At 47.3% G+C, this 20696-nt stretch overlaps 1 protein-coding gene across 2 annotated transcripts in view; it reads right to left on the bottom strand.

Annotated features, from left to right (window-relative positions):
• Nucleotides 1-6582: 6582 nt before the first annotated feature.
• ATG16L1 (autophagy related 16 like 1) overlaps nucleotides 6583-20696 on the bottom strand; it is a 46640-nt gene continuing 32526 nt past the window's right edge. For both annotated transcript variants that reach the window (XM_082658049.1, XM_082658050.1), the window contains exons 13-18: nucleotides 12514-12634; nucleotides 12142-12247; nucleotides 10061-10210; nucleotides 9870-9917; nucleotides 8919-9020; nucleotides 6583-8104 (exon numbers count right to left, since the gene is read on the bottom strand). In XM_082658049.1, the coding sequence (XP_082514175.1) occupies nucleotides 8011-8104; nucleotides 8919-9020; nucleotides 9870-9917; nucleotides 10061-10210; nucleotides 12142-12247; nucleotides 12514-12634 (621 nt within the window). In that variant the 3' untranslated portion in view covers nucleotides 6583-8010. The remainder of the gene's footprint in view (nucleotides 8105-8918; nucleotides 9021-9869; nucleotides 9918-10060; nucleotides 10211-12141; nucleotides 12248-12513; nucleotides 12635-20696) is intronic.

Genomic DNA, 20696 nt, shown 5'->3' on the forward strand with positions numbered 1-20696 from the left:
TTTTCTTGTCCCTTAAAAAAAAAAAAGGAAGAAAAATGACTGGGGCCCTTCATCCAGTGTCCCCATCAGAAGGGCTGCCCTGAGCTGTGGGTGCTCCTGGGACCCCCGTTCTCCTGCAGCTGTGTTAGCTCCAGGCCCCCAAGGGTGCAGGTCTCAGTCACTGACCTGCCAATGCTGGGCAGGTAGGAAAATCTGGGGTGGACTGCATGCCAGACCTCACTCTTTTTGGAAACGGTAGTCTCTGGTAGTCATTCCCAGCCCCTGGTCTGTAATGCATTTTTCTCTGCTTGGTGGAGAAATGAGAAAAATAAGGACACTGTTGTCAGTTTTTTCATAGAACCAAATTATTCAGTATAAAGGACTGTTCTTTGTTCTAAGGTTATGAAGTTCTAAATTTTTCTATTTTTTTATTTGAAGTTTTAAACTTTTAAATATTAAAATGTCCTTCTTCCTCCCAATCTTTATTGAGATATACTTCACATCCAACCAAATCTACCCATTTTTAAGTGCGTGGTTTGATGACTTTAACCACCAATATGATCAAGACACATTTCCATCACCCCTAAAAGTTCCCTAGCACCCATTTCAGTCAACTCCTGGTCCCAGGTAACCAATGATTTGCCTTCTGCCACTAGTTTTGCATTTCCTACAATTGATTATGAATTTAGGTATACAGAGAAAAGCTGGAATAGTATAATAAACACCTACATAGTCAACATGGAGATTCGACAATGAACATTTCGCTGCATGTGCTCATCTATCTCTATTGCTTTTTTCCTTTTGAACCATTTGAAAGTAAATTGCAGACATCATGACAATCAATAAACGTCAGAATGCAGCCGCTAAGCATAAGGACAAAGTGTCCTTCCTTTTATAGAGATGAGTGTAGATGGCAATTTAGAAAAAAAAACCCTTACTTGGCCAAAATAAAAAGTTATCCACCTCTTTCTACAATTCTTTTAGAAACCTACTGGTCTATTAATGCTCAAAGTCTAAGAACCACTCACTGGCTATACAATACTTGTTTCTCTGGAGTCAGCATCCAGCGAGAAGCAGCTGTGAGTCCTGTGTTTCATTTCCAACATCAAACGCAGCACCAGCTCGAGGGGGTGGGGGGTCGGGATATGCAGCTAAGAAGCTTAGGGGTTTTGGGGCTAGGTTATCATCTTAGGGGCTTATTAGGGCACACGCATGAGGAAAACTGGTTCAGTCTGCTAACCGTCAACTACAAAATGAAAACCTTGTCTTAGTTTTACTGAAGCAGAGAGCACTTGACGAGTTTGAGGCTACTGTATTTATGCAGAGTGCCAGGGAATCAGAGCTTTTAAAAGCCACCCTCATTTCAACATGTACCTCTTAGTCAATTGGCCTTAAGAACAGAGGGCTGTTGTTATGGGCTGGGCTGGCTAATGTCTGAAATCATAAATGCAACCCAACGGGCAGAGACCCTTGAAAAACATTTAGTCTATACTCCATCCCTTGCTTTGATCTCCTCTACAATAGCCACAGAAGTTGTTGAATGCTTCCAGGGACAGGGAAATCACTACCACTTTTCTTTGAAATAGCATGAAGTGTGAGAAAATTTTTTGTAGGATGGAAATCAGCCTCCCTTCTACTTCTCTGTGTTGCTCCAAGTTAATCCAATCTCTTCCACACGTCAGTCTTTCATGATTAGAACACAGGTGCTCAAGCCTCATGGGCACTGAAACCCTCTCACACCCAGACAGATTTCAAATGTCCATCTTGAAGCATCACACTGACATCAGTACTTAATGCTCCAGGTTTCTGTGCAGAAGGAGTAAGTTGTACAAACGGCCCCAGACTGGAGTCCTGGGCTCCGTCGCTCACTGACGAATCCACTGCAATCTTGAGAAACTAGCTTGGCCTCACTGCTATTTGCTTTTCTCCATCTGTAGAAGGGGAGCCCACGAGCTGCCCTGGCTTGCAGGGTCAGGGAAATGCATCAAATGTGCAGACAAGGTCTTGAAAAGGATCCTGATGGATGTTCCTTCGTCCTCTCTGAGGTGAGAGCTTCTTCACCCTCTGGTCCTGCCACATGGGCCTTGACGCTAGAGGGGGTTTCGATGGTAAGGAACTTGGAGTTGACCACAAACTGAGCTGCTTACACCTGAAGTTGAGCAAAATTAGGCAGAGCCTTCTGGAGAAGTTTGTTACACACAATGTGTCCCCTCAGATTCACGTGCTGAAGCCCGTTTACCGCCCAGTGTGATGGTATTTAGAGGTGGGGCCTTTGAATGAGGTCATCAGTGTGGTTCCGATCTGACAGGCTCTCCACTCTCCTTGTGCACAAACAAGTCTCATGAGCACACAGCTTAGTGGCAATGAGGCCTCAGGATGAATTGAAGTCTACCCCGCCAGTGCCTGCCGCTCGGACTCCAGGCTCTGGAAGTGTGAGACACTTCTGTTGTTTAAGCCACTCAGGCTACGTTTTTTTTGTTCTTTTTTAAAAATTTCAATGATGTTTATTAAAGAAGTAATAATAGCATGAACAGGGCTTCCCTGGTGGCGCAGTGGCTGAGAGTCCTCCTGCCGACGCAGGGGACACGGGTTCGTGCCCCGGTCCGGGAAGATCCCACATGCCACGGAGGAGCTGGGCCCATGAGCCATGGCTGCTGAGCCTGCGCGTCCGGAGCCTGTGCTCCGCAACGGGAGAGGCCACAACAGTGAGAGGCCCACGTACAGAAGAAAAAAAAAAAAAAAAAAGCATGAACAAATGCAAGGTCTATGATATCTACCCATGCAGGCTACGGTATTTCATTATGGCAGCCCAAGCTGAGCAGGACGAGGGCCCGCGCTTTTCTACAGACAGATCAACTGCTATCGATCCAAAGTTTGGGAAAAAAAATGGACACTAATCCAGTTTAAGAAATACGCTTTTTTGTTGGAACTAGGTAGAGGTGGTGCTCGTACAACACTGTGAATGTGCTAAATGCCGTTGTTCAGTTTAAAATGGCTAGTTTTATGTTAGCTGAATTTCAACTCAGTACATTTAAAAATAGTAGAAAAAGAAATACATTTTTTACATCGCGACCCAGTACATACTCACATATATACACAACACTCCTATGAAACAATATTTACCCTTGCTAAGTGGTTTATTCTTATTTTTTTAAACTACTCTCCCTCTTACTCTTCCTTATAGCTGGTTACGATTCACTTTGTTTTTGCTGATTCAATTCTACTAAATAAAGACTTTGTGCCAAGTACTACGTGAATGTCAAGATACCAAGGATATGATTGATCTTGAGACTTCTGGCTTACGACCTCTTAGAAGCACCTGGGCACGTACTCCGGGGAGCAATGGAATGTATGGCTTTCTATCTAGAAACTAGACCGCGTACAGCTTGTCTTCCTATGGGCCTGGCTCACAAGCATACCTTCCCATTGTCTCTGAAGTCCATTTCTCTGGAAAAATGAAACCCAAAGCCTGAATTCCCCTGCTCTCTTCTCCAGGTCCTAGGGTTGGACCAAATCCCCAGAGCCTGGCACATAGCAATCTCCAGGGCTACATTCCCAAGTGGGACACAGAGCTTACATGAGGAAAGTCAACCAAATCCAGCGTGGCACATCAGTTGCCAGAACCGCCAAGGCGAGTCCCTTCCCTGTCCCCACTCTGCTCCGCAGTCCCACTCAGAGGCAGGGCTGCACGTGCCACCTGCTCTAGCCAACAGGGTGTAACGGAGGTGACCAGGCAGAGCGACAAGCGGTCCCACAGACGCTTGACTTCTTGCCGTATCATCCTTGTTCCCCTTGCTGATGTCACATTAACAGTCAGATACGAGTGAGGCCACCCTCTACCAGTTGCCCCCAATCCAGCCGGCTACGCCCGCTCACAGAATCGGGAGAAATAGTACTTGTTTTAAACCATTCCATGTCATGGCAGTTTTGTTATGCAGCAAAAAGCTCACTGATCCTGATTCACTTGTTTCTTTGCTGATTCAGTTCTACTAAATAAAAACTTTGAGTGCCCACTGTGTGCCAAGCACTACGTAAATGTCAAGGTGTCAAGGATATGGCTGATCCCAAGACTTCTGGCTTACGACTATTTAGAACCACCTGGTTCTAAGAGGTTGTAATCATAAACAAGGCAATCATAAAAAACATTGGAACAGTCAGGAAAATTTGAATAGAGACTGGATAGTGGATAACAGGGTCACTTAATTCGGTGAGGTGTAATTACGGCATGGTGTCCTTATTAGGTTGGGATGCATGCTGATTCATAGGGAAAATGACATGCTTGAACCTTGCTGTAAAGTACTCTGGCAATGAGTACTACTGAGTGGCAGGTAGGTACACCTTGCTACACTGGTGTTTCCTTCGCCTCCTCAGGTTCTGGACCCCCAGAGACGTGGATGTTCCCATCATGCCTGCCACTCAGGGTTGGAAGAGGGCAGCTTGGCCCCCAGCAAGATGAGTAAGAGCTGGAGTGTCTGAAGAGTCCACCATGGCCAGAGCACAGACAGGATGCGAGAAGCGTCTGGAGTGAACACAGGGGAGAGTTCAGCAGCACAGATGGAAACCAGGGCTCCCTGAGGTGAGAGAATCCGATTCTGCCGAGGTGAGGGAGGCAAGAATCACTTTCTGGATCAGAGTCCAATCTTTCACTGGCACGTACCACACATCCTACGTGTTTCTACACAATCTATGCAAATACAGATATATTTCACTTTATTCAAGATTCCCAAAGTTTATTGGCTTGAAAATTTGGGATTTCTAGTGAGAATGAGCCTTACAGTAAGACACAAGAGAAAAGACGCAGTGGAATAAAAACAAACACGGGCAGCTCGTCCTCGCCCCCGAAGAGGCACTTCCCGCTGGCTCACGTGGAGGGCTGGATGGGGCACCAATGCCCACCTGGGGGCCAGGACTCCGGAACAGCCTCTTGCTTCACTGGGAAACTTTCCCCCATTTGTGAAATGGGATACACTTCAGATCTGACAGAATTTGAGCGCCATAGCTTCCTTATTACTATCCAAGACATCTCATAAAAACAAACATTTGTGGCTTCTGCAGCCTGGCAAGCAGTCCTGCACGAGGTTTCATCACCGCCACCCTTCTCTCCCAGTGCTGCACCCAGGCGGCGAGCCTCAGGTCTACATTTCAAATTGTCAGATTCCCCAAGATCACGATTGATCACGGTTGTGCTATAGATGTGAAGACACACAGTAGCTCTGCACACCTTGGTACACTCCAAACCCTAGAATTTCCCAACAAACACGCCCCTGGGGCCTGGGCTGGCCCCTCCCAGCTGAGAGCAGCTTCATCCACTTGCCCCAGCGTCCCCGCAAAATATCCTGTGCGCTGTGATATGAAAGGTGCATTGGGGCTTCACAAGATAAAGGTAAAAGTGAATGTGTGCACAGTATGTGCTATAATAAGGCACAGAACTTGATATATCACACTATTTGGGGAAACAACCTAGGAAATATAAATTTTAAAAGTCTTTAATTCTCAGCCTGAGATATGCTAACGTCTGGATCAAAGCCCACAACACTTGCAGGGGAGCACGCTAGCTCTAACCAGTCGGGATTCATCTGGGAAATTAAAAACCCCCATGCCCACCTCCCACCCTGACCAATGAAACCAGCAGCACTGGAGGAGGGTCCCAGATGATCTGAGAAAAAGAGAATGAAGACCATGAGCTGGCTGGAAGCATGTTCCACATGTGGTTCCAATGGAAGCCATGTTCCACATGTGGTTCCAATGGAAGCCACACCTGTAACCCAGCCTTGGCAGTCAGGTGACCTGAAGAGAGCTTTACAGTATGGATGGATCTCAAACTGAAACATCTTTGTTAAGAGCAGAGAGCAGTCCTGCTTCCCTCCAAGGTCAAAAAAAAAAAAAAAACCCCAGGATAATCAGAGGCTTTGACAATGTTTACTTTCAGCCTTTTTGAAGAATGAGACTTACCTCCTTGAAGGTGACTGCAACAGGATCCCCACCTTCCGCTTTTTGGAGATTGCTGGCTGCCTCTGAGACTCCAGATCATGATGGAATCCTGACTCAAGTTGCTGGACTACCGTCTGGTAATGGGCTGGACAGGGGTCCTTGGGGGTGGGGGTGGGATACATCAGGGAGACCCTAATTTGTTATGGCACACGGCCGCTTGCTAGATATCTGAGCTGCTACGAATAAATCACTCTTCAATGAGGAAATTCATGCCCCTTCAGCAAAGAAGAGGCCTGGCGGCTGGGAGACACATACAGTTCACTATCAATCCTGTGAACAAAGTCTGCAGCGCAGGGACAGGAAGCTCGTACTGCTGCAGCGTGGAGCAGACCGCACAGCTGCCGAAATTCCGAAGAGACCCTTTTCTGGTTCCAGTTAAGATTTGCAAATGACGTGAAACTGGAACGCTGATGTTTACAGACAGTAATACCTTGGGCTTAAATGATGAACAATAAGGAAAGGCACGGGGACAGTATTAACCATCATTTACAAATGAATGAATACCAGGAAAACAAATGAAAAAAAACCAGCTTTTCGCCCTTAAGGATAAAGAAGAATAAAATAACTACCAAGAGGCATGGAGTGTGAAAAGTACATAACAGATTTCTTTTTTATTTACAATCAAGTTCTGTTGGGCAACATAATTAAATAAATAAAAGACATGCCCTGGCCTGTGAATTTCAACTCCCCTCAGCACGAGTTCCCTGAACAGCAAACTGAAAAGGGGAGGCGAGGGCAGGGGAAAGGGGAGAACAGAGCCGCCAACACCATCAGAGGGAGCGCGCAGCCCGTCCTCACCCTGCTCTAGCCCTCGCTCCCACAGATGTCCAGAGAACAAGTCTGGAAGGAAGAAAATTAAAGTGCGAATGAGTAAGTGATAAAAATATTGGTGTTTCAGTCACTCAAGGAACTATAATTTTATAAACGAGTAAGATGGTAAAGATAAACGTTTAAAAAAAAAATGCATAGGCCAGTTTCTTCCCGGCCTTACTCGCAAGTCCCGAAATCGAAAGACGGCATTCCCATGCTTCCTGGAATGGGCTTCCTGCACTAAAGCACCGAGGGGGTATTGCACATAGGCTTGGCAAAGGGGCAGCGACCCGGAACTACTGGCTCCAGGGTAATACACTGGAGGCCTCCAATCCCACACCACCGGCAACTGTAACCCCAGCACAGCCGGGAAGAAGGGGGCGGCCCACCTTCTGAGAAGCTACAGATGATCCGGGAATACAGTCTTTATTCCTGCAGCTCACCTGCTTCTCTGGAAAAAGGGTTGTGCACTTCTTCTCCTACCCACTGCCAATTTTTTTTTTTTTTAACCAAATTGAGATTTCTTTCTTGACCAAGAGATAGATATGTAGAACTGGGGGGGGAGGGGAGGGAGGAAGGAGTTTTGAAGAACAGTTGCTTTCTAAGAACAGTTTAGGAGACCTAAGGAAATTCCAACTGTGATCAGGTGAGGTCAGAGTAAGAGCCTCGTAGTAAAGACACAGACCAGCGGGGGGACCACAGTCCCACCGTCCCCGTGGGCTACCTGAGGGCAGGGGTAATCCCACCTGGGTTTCTGTTAATCCATGATTAAAGCAAGTTCCCTGGGAAAATGACCCCAAGGTGACAGGACCTTCATCAGGCCAGAACCGACTTTGGAAGGACGGGAGAAAGCACAGGGGAGAAGCAACACCCGGTGCAGGGGGCGTCTGCGGCACCACCGCCCAGGGAAGAAGCCAGCAGGTGCCTGCGCTCCCCCCGCTGAGGTATGCAAGATCAGAGCCAGTAGTGTTTCCCACTTGAATCAAGGCAAGAACCTGAACCTCTGCTGAGCAACCGCAGCATCAGGTTTTTCTCAGTGTTACTCTTTCAGGCCACGGGACCTCAGCCACGACCCTCGGGAGCCCTGCTCGAAGGCAGGCTACTGCACCCCACGGCTCGAGCTCTTCTCTGGAGGTCAAAGCCACAGTCCAGGCGCCACCTGCCAGGACAGAGCCGTGGGGCCCGCGTGCCCCTCCAGCTTCTGATCCGCTCTCTCCTGACGAGGTGCCCTCAGTACTCTGACCACAGCACAGCTTTGCTTCCTTTGTCCACGCTGACGACATGGGAGCCGGCAGGCGACCAGGCCACGGCGTTGATCGCTGAGCTTCAAAGGGAGAGGTCGGAACACGGGTGAGACATTCGTGGGCCGAGCGCAGGGCTCCCTCGCCATCAGGGCGTCAGGCTTGTCCCAGCGCCCGTTTTACTCGTCGGTGTGGCTCCCATGCACAGACAGGCACTTAGAGAGCGAAAGAACTTGGAGGAACCCTGCCTTGATTCTAGGAGGTAGTTTGGAATGAAAGGAATCAGGCCTTATCAAGTCTACCCTAAGGGAGTAGCTCTGAGTTAAGCAAAGAGCCTCTGACGAGCACCTCAGGGCAACTGGCTGAGGAGCGGGGAGGCACCACCACAGCGAGGACGGCGAGGGGTGGTCCCGGGGGGCCCTGGGCCTGGGTTCTAAGAGCAGCTGGGCTTGGGGGACACAACAAAGCCGAGAGGAAAAGGGGCCTGGATGAAAGTAAAAAGCACGTGAAAATCGGCGTTTACAAGCAGTCGATTTCCTGAGGAAAGGGGCTTAGAAGGGGGAGAAGGGGAGCCAGAGAGGAAGGAGAGCGGTGAGGGGCAAGATCAAGACAGGAGACGCCACAAGACGAGAGACAGAACGCGGGGCTCTAACCTTCTCCAGTGGCCATACCCTAACTGCTCTAGCTGGAACGGTCTGAAATGTCAATAAGCAGGACGCTGCTGTCTGCTGTCCGGGGAGAAGGGCCCCGGCTTCCCTCCACTAACCTGGCTCACAGTAGAGTGCGTGAGTGGACACTGACCTCGTGGGGTCGACTCGGGTCCACGCCCGAAGAGGATGTGACCCCTGGGATGGAGTCACAGGCCTGCTCACCACCTCAGAGGGGCTGACATCTTACCTGTGATGCTTTGAAAGGACCTTCTCCACTTTCCCTGAGAGCACGCTCCAGATGTAGAGGGAGCCCTCGGCCGAGCCTGCTGCCACGTAACTGCCATCAGGGCTGCAGGACACATGAGACAAGAAACGGCGTCTACCACCCACCCCCAACTCAGCGTCTTCCCGGACCCCTCCCCAGGAAGTCATGTTTACTCTTCACTTACGAGTCAAACACGTGCCCATTCCCGTGTACCCAGAAACCAGAAGATGCTCTTCACAACCGCTTTGGCCAAAGCCGCTTCACCCTATCATCTGGCCTCACCAGCTAATGAAAAATGGTGCCGCTGCATTACTTCTTGGGGCCACAAGTCCCTAAGCATCTCTCAGACTCAAACATAGCACATAGGGAGGTCAAAGTCAACCCCCAAATGGTGAAGGGTTTCTTTCAGTTGATGGACTGCCTCATTATATGGTGCAGTGAAAGCAGAAAAGGAAGGAAGCATCGACTGTAGAGAAGCTTCTCCACGATATTGGCACTGACCATGGCAATGTATTTGGGAGAACAGCCATGCGTGGAAGGGAGAACAGGAAAGGGAAACCACCGCCTCTCCAGAGAGCCTATTCTGCTCTGTTCCAGGGGACACCACCCTTCCCAAAAAGCTCTCGAAGAGTTCTCATGTAAATGAGTAAAGAGAGGGGAACCTGATATACCCAGAACAAACCAACTAGCCATTATTAGTTTTTGAATTGGGACACAGTTTCACGCAATCACAGAAGGGACACTTTAGAAAGGAAGGAAACAGTGACAGTGACCTCTAGGACTGAACGTGCAGCTTCGTTCCTGGACACCTGCGCACGTGGAGGCACCGTACAGATGTAGCTCGCTTCCCCAGTGGGAAGAGGCCTCTGCTCTAACCTCTGCGGTGAACCACGCTGGGGGTGCGGGCGCGACGGGAGGAGCACCACCACTAACCTGAACACAACTCTCGTCCAGTCGGAGCCGCACTTGAAGCCCGGCGCGCTGCAACAGACGACAGGGCACCGTTACCCCCCGAGTCCATGCAAACTTGGGATGCGCGGGCAAGTCAGGCTTCTGGCCTTCTCACAACCCTCTGAAAAATCAGCAAGACTCAAATGAAACCCAACCAGAGTGTCTTCAGTTACCTGAATGTCTGTCTGACGGCATTTATTCGTAGGTCAATAATTTTTAGCAGGTCATCTCGGGAGCAGCTGAGGAGTTCAGTTCTTTCTGGGTTTAAGTCCAGGGCAGTAATCTTTCCCAAGAGCTCCATCTCTCGGACAATACTCTCTGATCTAGGAAAAAGATGGAAAGTCTGAGAAAACCTAACACAGAAAGGTCAGAACTTCCCCATTTCAACCAGGATGGCATGCCACGGAGAAAAGGAGGAAGGAGAAAAGGCAACTGAACTAGAACACAATACTCCTCAAGGACAGTGAAAATGCTCCCACGCCCACACAAATAATCTCAGCCCTGGCTTTTATTATTTTCCCATCAACAGATTCTATCAGGAGCTGTGAGTACTAGAACTCTAAAACTGGTAAGGATTAATTTCCTTGCCTGTTTCTGAAATGATACAGTAATTGCCAATCAGAGCTTCTGATCAGCATGAACTAAGCAGGGCTACTATTTAATTAGTATTACTTCAATTTTATCATTTCAACTTATCCAAAGGGATGTAAACCGCTTTAGCAGGTCTGGGCTGCCTTATATGGACAAATGTGTGGGCTCTCCAGGCTTCCTGTCATACAAAGTAAAGCTCGGGGACCCTCCAACTCATCCCGGTGACTCCAGATGTGGAACCGGGGCACCCTGGCAACCCCTTCTCCTTCCTTTTCTTCTCCCAGCTCTCCTCTGGGCCGCGGTCCACACCCAGGTCTGTGCTCAGCAGTCCTGGGCTGGGCCCTGTTGGTGATACAGCCAAAGGAGGTGCAGACCCTTCTGGACTCATTCATTCTGTTGTAAACTTTCGATGAAATGATTTCCCACCTCAAACCATAACCAAGTAAGACAGTTTATCTTACTGTTGCCGCTCCACCTCCCTGGGACTTGGGGTCTTCATCTGTCAAATTAGGGGGGAGACCAGGAGGAGCCTTCTAACATCCAGCTTAGCTCTAAAATTCCTTACTCCCAGTTCAAATTTCTGCCAACCAGTACACCTGAAACTAATCACCAATTACCTACCTCCTAACCAACTGTCCTCATCCTAACAGGACTCCTGTCCCTTCTACTGCCCCCACCTTGGCCCATCAACAGGACTCCAGCTTTCTTTCCCTTTCTGCCACTCCTCCCTCCTTGGGCAGCTCCCTGTACTGCCCTCCTGTTGCTTCACAGGTGGGCTCTGACTAATCCACTCTCATGTCTTCAAAGTCCTCCTGTGAGGACGTCTCGTTTTTTCTCCCAGCCAACCTCTCAAAACTTTTGTTTTTCCAAATGTCCATTAGAAACCTCAAATTTATGTCCTTTTCTGAACATGTTCACTGCATCCTCTTCCTAAATCTGTCATTTATTCTGCATCTTACTTTACTTCTCTCCTTCCTCACCCTCCACATCCAACTTGTAACAAACCCCATCCAAATCCCCCCTCCACTGCCTTGAGTTCAGATCCTCAATGCTTTACTGATTTCCCGCTCCCCAGTACACCCTTTAAAACTGCCACCAATGTAATCTACCACACTCTCATGAAGCAATCCTTTCCTAAACACCCAACTTATGAGATCAAGTCACCTACCAATGGCGTCCAAAGCCCGCAGCAATCTGATCCCACCCCACCCTATCGGTCTCATCTGCCCTCGCCTGACCTGCCAGACTGCCCTGTTCTGGCCTGGAATGTCCCTCAGTGGCTCTTCTGCAACGTGAAGCCTACTCACTTCTCAAGACTCATCTTGACAGACGGTCTCTAACATCCTTGGACAAGGGCTCCTGGCCCTACTGCAACACACCCTGCAGACTTGTGTATCTGTCTTCTCGATTACACTTGAAACCACCTAGCAACCTCGTTGTTCATCTGTTTGTAAGTACACAGGGCATGCTCAGAGGTGACTGTTGAATGTGACCGTCTACTTCAGGGTAAAGAATATCAAACTGGGAAGATAATGTGGACTGGAGCTCATTTCTGCCATTTCCAGGGACTTTAAAAACACAACCCACACACAAGACACCATCACAGTTCTGCCACATACAGACCCTCCCATCTGCCTCCCCACCAAGCTCCTGGGTGTTTTACCGGATGTCCCAGAAACGAATTTTCTTGTCAAAATGTCCACTCATCACACACTGCTCTGTGCAGACAATATCATTGCAGCTGGATCCGGCAAATACCGTCTTTATGCCTGAAAGACAACCGAACACGAATAATCAAGCAGAAGCCCCTCTGCGGCTGTGCAGGCAACACTGCTGCACTCTCACCCTAAGTAATCAGAACTACTTATTTAAATGAAGCTTCAAACTTGAAAAATAGTCACTACGTCAGCGCCACTCAACGTGAGACTGGAATTTCAAAGTTTATCACACTAAATGCAGGCTTTAACGTGGAAACAAACACCTCTGAGGTTAATATCTAATCGTTCATAGACACAGAGAGACTGAATTTCCTCACAGACTTTGCTGCGTAGATCCCAGAGTTTGAGGGTCCGGTCGTGACTTCCAGAAACAATACGCGCATTGTCCAGCAGGAACTTGGCAGACAGCACTTTGCCGCTGTGTCCCGTGAGTGTATGCTAAGGGAGAGAACACAACCAGGGTAAACCTCCAGGGCGCCACACCGGGAGAGTCAGCGGCAAACTGCCAGGGAGCCAGCTTCTCCAAACACCCTGAGATCTGGTCAGGAACACGCAGAGAGAAAAGGAGGAGCAGCTCAGGGAAAACACCCAGAAAGCCTGTCTTTGGGCATTGCCCGGGGTGAGGTCTCAAGAGGAAGAGGATAAACCTCCCACCGCCAATAAAACTAAAAAAAAAAAGGTAATGAAAAAATAAATGAAAGATCCAACACCACAGCACAAACTTCACATGACCACGCCCTCAAAATAAGGGAGGAGCAGGCAGAGGACCTGAACAGACATTTTTCCAGAGAAGATATACAGATGGCCAACGGACACATGAAAAGATGCTCAATATCACTGGTCATCAGGGAAATGCCAATCAAAACCACAACAAGATTATCACTGCACACCCGTCAGAACTGCTATTATCAAAAAAACAAGTAACAAGTGTTGGTGACGACGTGGAGAAAAGGGAATCCTCGTACATTGCTGGTGGAAAAGTAAGTTGGTTGAAGCCACTATAGAAAACAACATGAAGGGTCCTCAAAAAATTAAAAATAGAAACCCCGTACGATCCAGCAATTCTACTTCTGGGTATTTTTCCCAAAAAACCCCAAAACCACTAATTTGAAAAGATATATGCCCCCCTATTTTCATTGTACCATTAATCACAACAGTCAAGATATGGAAGCAACCTAAGCGTCCAATGATAGACGAATGGATAAAGACATGGTACATATATACAGTGGAATATAAGTCATAAAAAAAGAATGAAATCTTGCCCTCTGTGACAGCATGGATGAATGTAGAGGGTATTATGCTAAGTGAAATGAGTCAGACAGAGAAACACAAATACCATATGATTTTACTTATACGTGGAATCTAAAAAACAAATCAACACCTTACAGAACAGAAAGAGAATCACAGAGAACAAGGTGGTGGTTGTGTGGGGTGGGAGTGGGGGTCTGAGTGAAAAAGGTGAGAGATGAAGAGGTACAAGCTACCAGATACAAAACAGTCACGGGGATAAAGGTACATACAGCATGGGGAGTACACTTAATACTGTAGTAACTTTGGTGACAGGTATAACTAGACTTACCATGGTGATCATTTGGTAATGTACAGAAATAACAAATCACTATGTCGCGCACCTGGAACTAACATAGTGTTGTAGGTCAATTCTACTTCAATTTAAAAAAAAGGATATACAAAAACTGTATAATAAAGTACTCAGTAAAGGCTCTACTACAGAAAGTATACAGAACACAAATAGGATATCTGTATTTAGTCTTATTAGCCAATGAAATGGAAAAGAACAATGTATATACTAACGGTATCTATTTAATATTATTAGATTTGTGCTGCCACGTTAATCTTACATGTTATAGAAAAATAACATGTTTGTCTTCTCCCAAGTGTTTAAAAAATACATGTAGACATTTCCTGAATTTGTATTCTTTATTGAGGCTTGTCACATTTTAAGCTGTTAATTACACAACTTAAAAGGGGCGGGGGGCAACCAGAGGACCTTCTTGAAATAAGCTCTATTACAGATACCGGTCTGTATGGCTCTTGCAATTTTCTGTAAGTCTGAATTATATCAAATTACAAAATTTTTAAATCTTGGATTTTACTAATGTCTCAGAAAGTCAATCTCCTATTTAAAGTCAGAATGGACAGGTTCACCAGAGGCATAATTTATCAATATAAAAGGAAACATCAGGGGCTTCCCCGGTGGCACAGTGGTTAAGAATCTGCCTGCCAACGCAAGGGACACGGGTTCGAGCCCTGGCCCGGGAAGATCCCACATGCCGCGGAGCAACTAAGCCTGTGCGCCACAACTACTAAGCCTGCGCTCTAGAGCCCACGAGCCACAACTACTGAGCCCATGTGCCACAACTACTGAAGCCCACGTGCCTAGAGCCCGTGCTCCACAACAAGAGAAGCCATGACAATGAGAAGCCCGCGCACTGCAACGAAGAGTAGCCCCTGCTCACTGCAACTAGAGAAAGCCCGCACACAGCAATGAGGACCCAACACAGCTTAAAAAAAAAAAAAAAAAGATTCTTAAAAAACTAAAAGGAACCATCAGGACTCTTTCAATAAACAATTAAAACTCCTAGGGGTTTTTCAATCAGAGGTCTCCGCTTGAAATGTCAGATCATAACCACAGACACCAGCATTCCCAACAATCAAATCTTTTCGTGACTAGCTGTGAGATGCCAACCATGGCGTCTTTCCTGGGCTGCCAAGCAACGCAGAACTGGGTCATAACCGAACGTCAGTGCCCTTTGCCCGCCACAGCACTACTGGAGCCCAATGGGAGAGAGGCGGCTGGGGATGGTGAGGATGCCGCACTTTCCCTACTTTTCAATATGGATCAACATATTCATGTGTGGAAACTTCAAAGGCTCAGAAGATATACAGGTATTCACTAATGATTTCTGTGTAATTTTTAAATAAATAAATGTATTTATTTATTTATGGCTGTGCTGGGTCTTCGTTTCTGTGCGAGGGCTTTCTCTAGTTGCGGCGAGCGGGAGCCACTCTTCATCGCAGTGCGCGGGCCTCTCACTATCGCGGCCTCTCTTGGTGCGGAGCACAGGCTCCAGACGCGCAGACTCAGTAGTTGTGGCTCACGGGCCTTGTCGCTCCGCAGCATGTGGGATCTTCCCAGACCAGGGCTCGAACCCGTGTCCCCTGCATTGGCAGGCGGATTCTTAACCACTGCGCCACTAGGGAAGCCCCTATAATTTTTTTTTTAAAAAAAGAAAAGGCTTTTTTTGGGGGGTGGGGGCTGCGCTGCATGGCTTGTGGGATCTTAGTTCCCTGACCAGGAACTGAACCCGGGCCCTCGGCAGCCAAAGTGCGGGGTCCTAACCACTGGAACGCCAGGGAATCCTCCCCCCAACCCCCCCCCCCAAAAATGAGCAGCTTTTAAAAGACCCTAATATACTTACTATAACTGTCAACTTACTGGGTTTCAACCCTGACCCCCAAAGCCAGACCTCGCAGTTTAGAGTTAACACTTTAGAAACCAATCTTTCCTCTCTGCTCAGGAGAACAATTCCACTTTAGCACAGGAAGAGAAAACTCAGGGCCACATGTACTTCCCCTTTAAGAAGAAGTTTGCACGAATTCCGAGACTCCTTCTCACATTTAAAACGCTCTGAAACTGCAACAGCATCTTACAATCGCTGCCAGCCAGGTGGCAGCTGTGCTGTGGCTGTGTGACAACCTCCCACTGATCCTTCTGGAAAGATCAAAAAAGTTCCAGCAACAAAGTTTATGCTAAATACAGTATAGGAATAATGCTCAGTATAAATCATTCAATCTGCACAAACCATGGGGAGAGACCAAAAACTTGTGTAGGTACTTCTACTTCACCAAAAAATTCAGTTTTGTGTACATGCACCGTTTTCTTTCTTACTATTAATGTAAAAGTAAAATCATGTTTCACAAACATAGGGAGGAAAAGACACTGCCCACAAATGGGCGATGCAAATGTGCTCGTTTTGCTTACTCTAAATGCACGTTAATATTCTCATATAGTTCACATGAAAACACCCCTACAAATTTATCCACCGCACTTTTAACTTCATAGCACAAGCAGTTTTTCATGTGACGGGAAAATACACGGGCTTTGGGGTCACGCTGTTTGGCGCCTGAACACCCTGGCTCTCTAACGTCTGTAAAAGACTAACATCTTCCTCACTCTGTTTAGGAGGGTGACCCACGCACCAGGCCCATGGCTGACTGCATTCTTTCTCTTCCTTTCTGCACCACCTTCCTTAAGAGTTTCTGTAATTACTCTATAATAGCTAAACAGTCTCCAAGCAATGAGATTACAACCTAATAGAAATTTCCTTGGCTAGCACACACCTACATCCCTTTGAAAGTTTCACGATCACAAATGATGCTGCAGTGAACATGTATGAGTACATGGCTTTCCCCTGACTTACTTCCTGGAATGAAACTGCTGGATTAATGGAATAAAGGAATGTTTTTATTTCCTGGCTTTTCACATGTGTTACCTTGCTTTTAAAAAAGTCTGGATTTCTGCTTATTTTGTTCTTGGTGGAAACCCAGCCTGACCGGCCCTGCCTGGGGCTGAGTAGTTTCATCTTCATGCTCTCAGTGGTATGGAATTCAGCCTCCTGCAAGCATTCACTTTTATCACGTAAAAACTGATTATTAAGTCATTTTAAGTGGATCAGATTTATTTTAAATTCTTTTACCCATTCGGTGTTTTTGAATTTATTCTTAATAGTTAATATTTAACTTCTAACACTACTTTAAGGCTTTTATCTTCCTCTTTAAGAGACGGGGCATGGGTTTTGATGTCACAGCAGCCCCGAGTCCCCGAATGGGAAGGCTTAGAGCTCTCTTCCCTCAGGCTCTGCACAGGCTCCCTGGTGCTGCAGGGCAGACCCTAAGGGCCACCCACCATGTAGCAGCTACCATTAACACCAACCAAAGACAAGTGACCTCAGAAAAATGCAGAACTTGATAAGGAGGTTTCTGAAATAAAAACCATCATATGAAAGCAAGTCCTCACTGAGGCCACTTCTCCACACCAGCACTACAGACGTGAGCAGGATGGGTTCTTCAGCCCAGTTCCTCAGTTTTGCAGTAATCTTTTAGATTTTTTTTTAAAAAATTTATTTTATTTATTTTTGGCTGTGCTGGGTCTTCATTGCTGTACGCGGGCTTTCTCTAACTGCGGAGAGCGGGGGCTACTCTTTGTTGCAGTGTGAGGGCTTCTCACTGTGGTGGATTCTCTTGTTGCAGAGCACGGGGTCTAGGCACGTGGGCTTCAGTAGTTGTGGCACATGGGCTTCAGTAGTTGTGGCTTGAAGGCTCTAGAGCACAGGCTCAGTATTTGTGGCACACGGGCTTAGTTGCTCTGCGGCACGCGGGATCTTCCCGGACCAAGGCTCAAACCCGTGTCCCCTGCATTGGCAGGCGGATTCTTAACCACTGCACCACCAGGGAAGCCCCTACATTTTTAAGAGAATCGAAAACATCCTGTAAAGAAAGAAGTCCTCTGGAACGGGCCCCTTTCAACACGAGACTATTTCTAGGACCCTTTACTAAACGGATTTAAAGCAAGCACTTGACCAGCCACTCCTGCATTCTGGTCTCACCCAACACCACCCACCTCAAGTTGAGGAGACAATGACCAGGGCTTGGATCTTGAGTTTCAGAACATGGAGATGCCCATCTATGTCCTCCAACATCCTCTGTAAACGAGGGTCTCGGTAGAAGCCAGAGCCTCCTAGACAGGGAGCCTACTTACATCCTGGGCCCTGGTAAGGGTTCATGCGGTTTCTGTGGGAATGGAGAACCTGTTAAAAGGGCCTCCTGATCTCCTTCACACATTTACCAAGTGATAGCACACAGCTGTGAGCAGACCAGAGGCCCTCTGAGCCAGCTGGTTCAGCAAAGGAGGCTACAGCCCTGGCACCAGCCCCTGGCTCGTCAGCACCCACAGCTTGGTGCTCCAGCACCCTCTCCAGTGAGACTCAGCCCACCTTTGCAAACCAGCTCACTTGAAAACAGTTACCAACATTATGACCTCTATCATCCAGGTCTATCTCCGCCTCCAGGGCCTTCTTACTTCAGGCCTAAAGCTGACGCTTACCTGTTGAGAACTCTTCTACCAATTAAAAATATCATCCTGTTAGGAACCAACATGGTGGAGTAGAAGGACGTGCTCTCACTCCCTCTTGGGAGAACACCAGAATCACAACTAGCTGCTGGACAATCATTGACAGAAAGACACTGGAACTCACCAAAAAAGGTACCCCACATCCAAATACAAAGGAGAAGCCACAATGAGACGGTAGGAGGGGAACAATCACAGTAAAATCAAATCCCATAACTGCTGGGGGGGTGGCTCACAGACTGGAGAACACATACCACAGAAGTCCACCCACTGGAGTGAAGGTTCTGAGCCCCACGTCAGGTTCCCAACTGGGGGTCTGGCAACAGGAGGAGGAATTCCTAGAGAATCAGACTTTGAAGGCTAGCAGGATTTGACTGCAGGACTTTGACAGCACTGGGGAAAACAGAGACTCCACTCCTGGAGGGCACACACAAAGTAGTGAGTGCATCAGGACCCAGGGGAAGGAGCAGAGACCCCAGGGGAGACTGAACCAGACCCACCTGCTAGTGTTGGAGGGTCTCCTGCAGAGGCGGAGGTGGCTGTGGCTCACCGTGCGGACAAGGACACTGGCAGCAGAAGTTCTGGGAAGTACTCCTTGGCGTGAGCCCTCCCAGAGTCTGCCATTAGCCCCACCAAAGAGCCCAGGTAGGCTCCAGAGCTGGGTCACCTTAGGCCAAACAACCAACAGGGAACCCAGCCCCACCCATCAGCATTCAAGCGGATTAAAGTTCTACTGAGCTCTGCCCACCAGGGCAACAGTCAGCTCTACCCACCACCAGTCCCTCCCATCAGGAAACTTGCACAAGCCTCTTAGACAGCCTCATCCACCAGAGGGCAGACAGCAGAAGCAAGAAGAACTACAATCCTGCAGCCTGTGGAACAAAAACCACATTCACAGAAAGATAGACAAGGTGAAAAGGCAGAGGGCTATGTACCAGATGAAGGAACAACATAAAACCTCAGAAAAACAATTAAATGAAGTGGAGATAGGCAACCTTCCAGAAAAAGAATTCAGAATAATGACAGTGAAGATGATCCAGGACCTCGAAAAAGAATGGAGGCAAAGATCAAGAAGATGCAAGAGGGGGCTTCCCTGGAGGTGCAGTGGTTGAGAGTCCGCCTGCCGATGTAGGGGACGCGGGTTCATGCCCTGATCCAGGAAGATCCCACATGCCGCGGGGCAGCTGGGCCCATGAGCCATGGCCACTGAGCCTGTGCGTACGGAGCCTGTGCTCCACAATGAGAGAGGCCACAGCAGTGAGAGGCCCGCGTACCGCAAAAAAAAAAAAAGATGCAAGAAATGTTTAACAAAGACCTAGAAGAATTAAAGAACAAACAGAGATGAACAATACAATAACTGAAATGAAAACTACACTAAAAGGAATCAATAGCAGAAGAACTGAGGCAGAAGAACTGAGGCAGAAGAATGGATATGTGACCTGGAAGACAGAATGGTAGAATTCACTGCTGCAGAACAGAATAAAGAAAAAAGAATGAAAAGAAATGAAGACAGCCTAAGAGACCTCTGGGACAACATTAAATGCAAAACATTAGCATTACAGGGGTCCCAGAAGGAGAAGAGAGAGAGAAAGGACCCGAGAAAATATTTGAAGAGACTATAGTTGAAAACTTCCCTAACATGGGAAAGGAAATAGCCACCCAAGTCCAGGAAGCACAGAGTGCCAGGCAGGATAAACCCAAGGAGAAACACGCTGAGACACATAGTAATCAAACTGACAAAAATTAAAGAAAAAGAAAAGTTATTGAAAGCAGCAAGGGAAAAATGACAAATAACATACAAGCGAATTCCCATAAGGTTAACAGCTGATTTCTCAGCAGAAACTCTACAAGTGAGAAGGGAGTAGCATGATATACTCAAAGTGATGAAAGGGAAGAACCTACAACCAAGGTTACTCTACCCAGCAAGGATCTCATTCAGATTCAATTGAGAAATCAAAAGCTTTACAGACAAGCAAAAGCTACGAGAATTCAGCACCACCAAACCAGCTCTACAACAAATGTTAAAGGAACTTAACTCTAAGTGGGAAACACAAGAGAAGAAAAGGACCTACAAAAACAAACCCAAAACAATTAAGAAAATGGTCACAGGAACATACATATCAATAATTACCTTAAACGTAAATTGATTAAATGCTCCAACCAAAAGACACAGGCTTGCTGAATGGATACAAAAACAAGACCCATCTATATGCTGTCTACAAGAGACCCACTTCAGACCCAGGGACACATACAGCCTGAAAGTGACAGGATGGAAAAGGATATTCCATGCAAGTGGAAATCAAAAGAAAGCTGGAGTAGCAATACTCATATCAGATAAAATAGACTTTAAAA

Source organism: Grampus griseus (genome assembly GCF_964374135.1).
Source record: "Grampus griseus genome assembly, chromosome: 7".
In the NCBI taxonomy this organism is placed as follows: domain Eukaryota; kingdom Metazoa; phylum Chordata; class Mammalia; order Artiodactyla; family Delphinidae; genus Grampus; species Grampus griseus.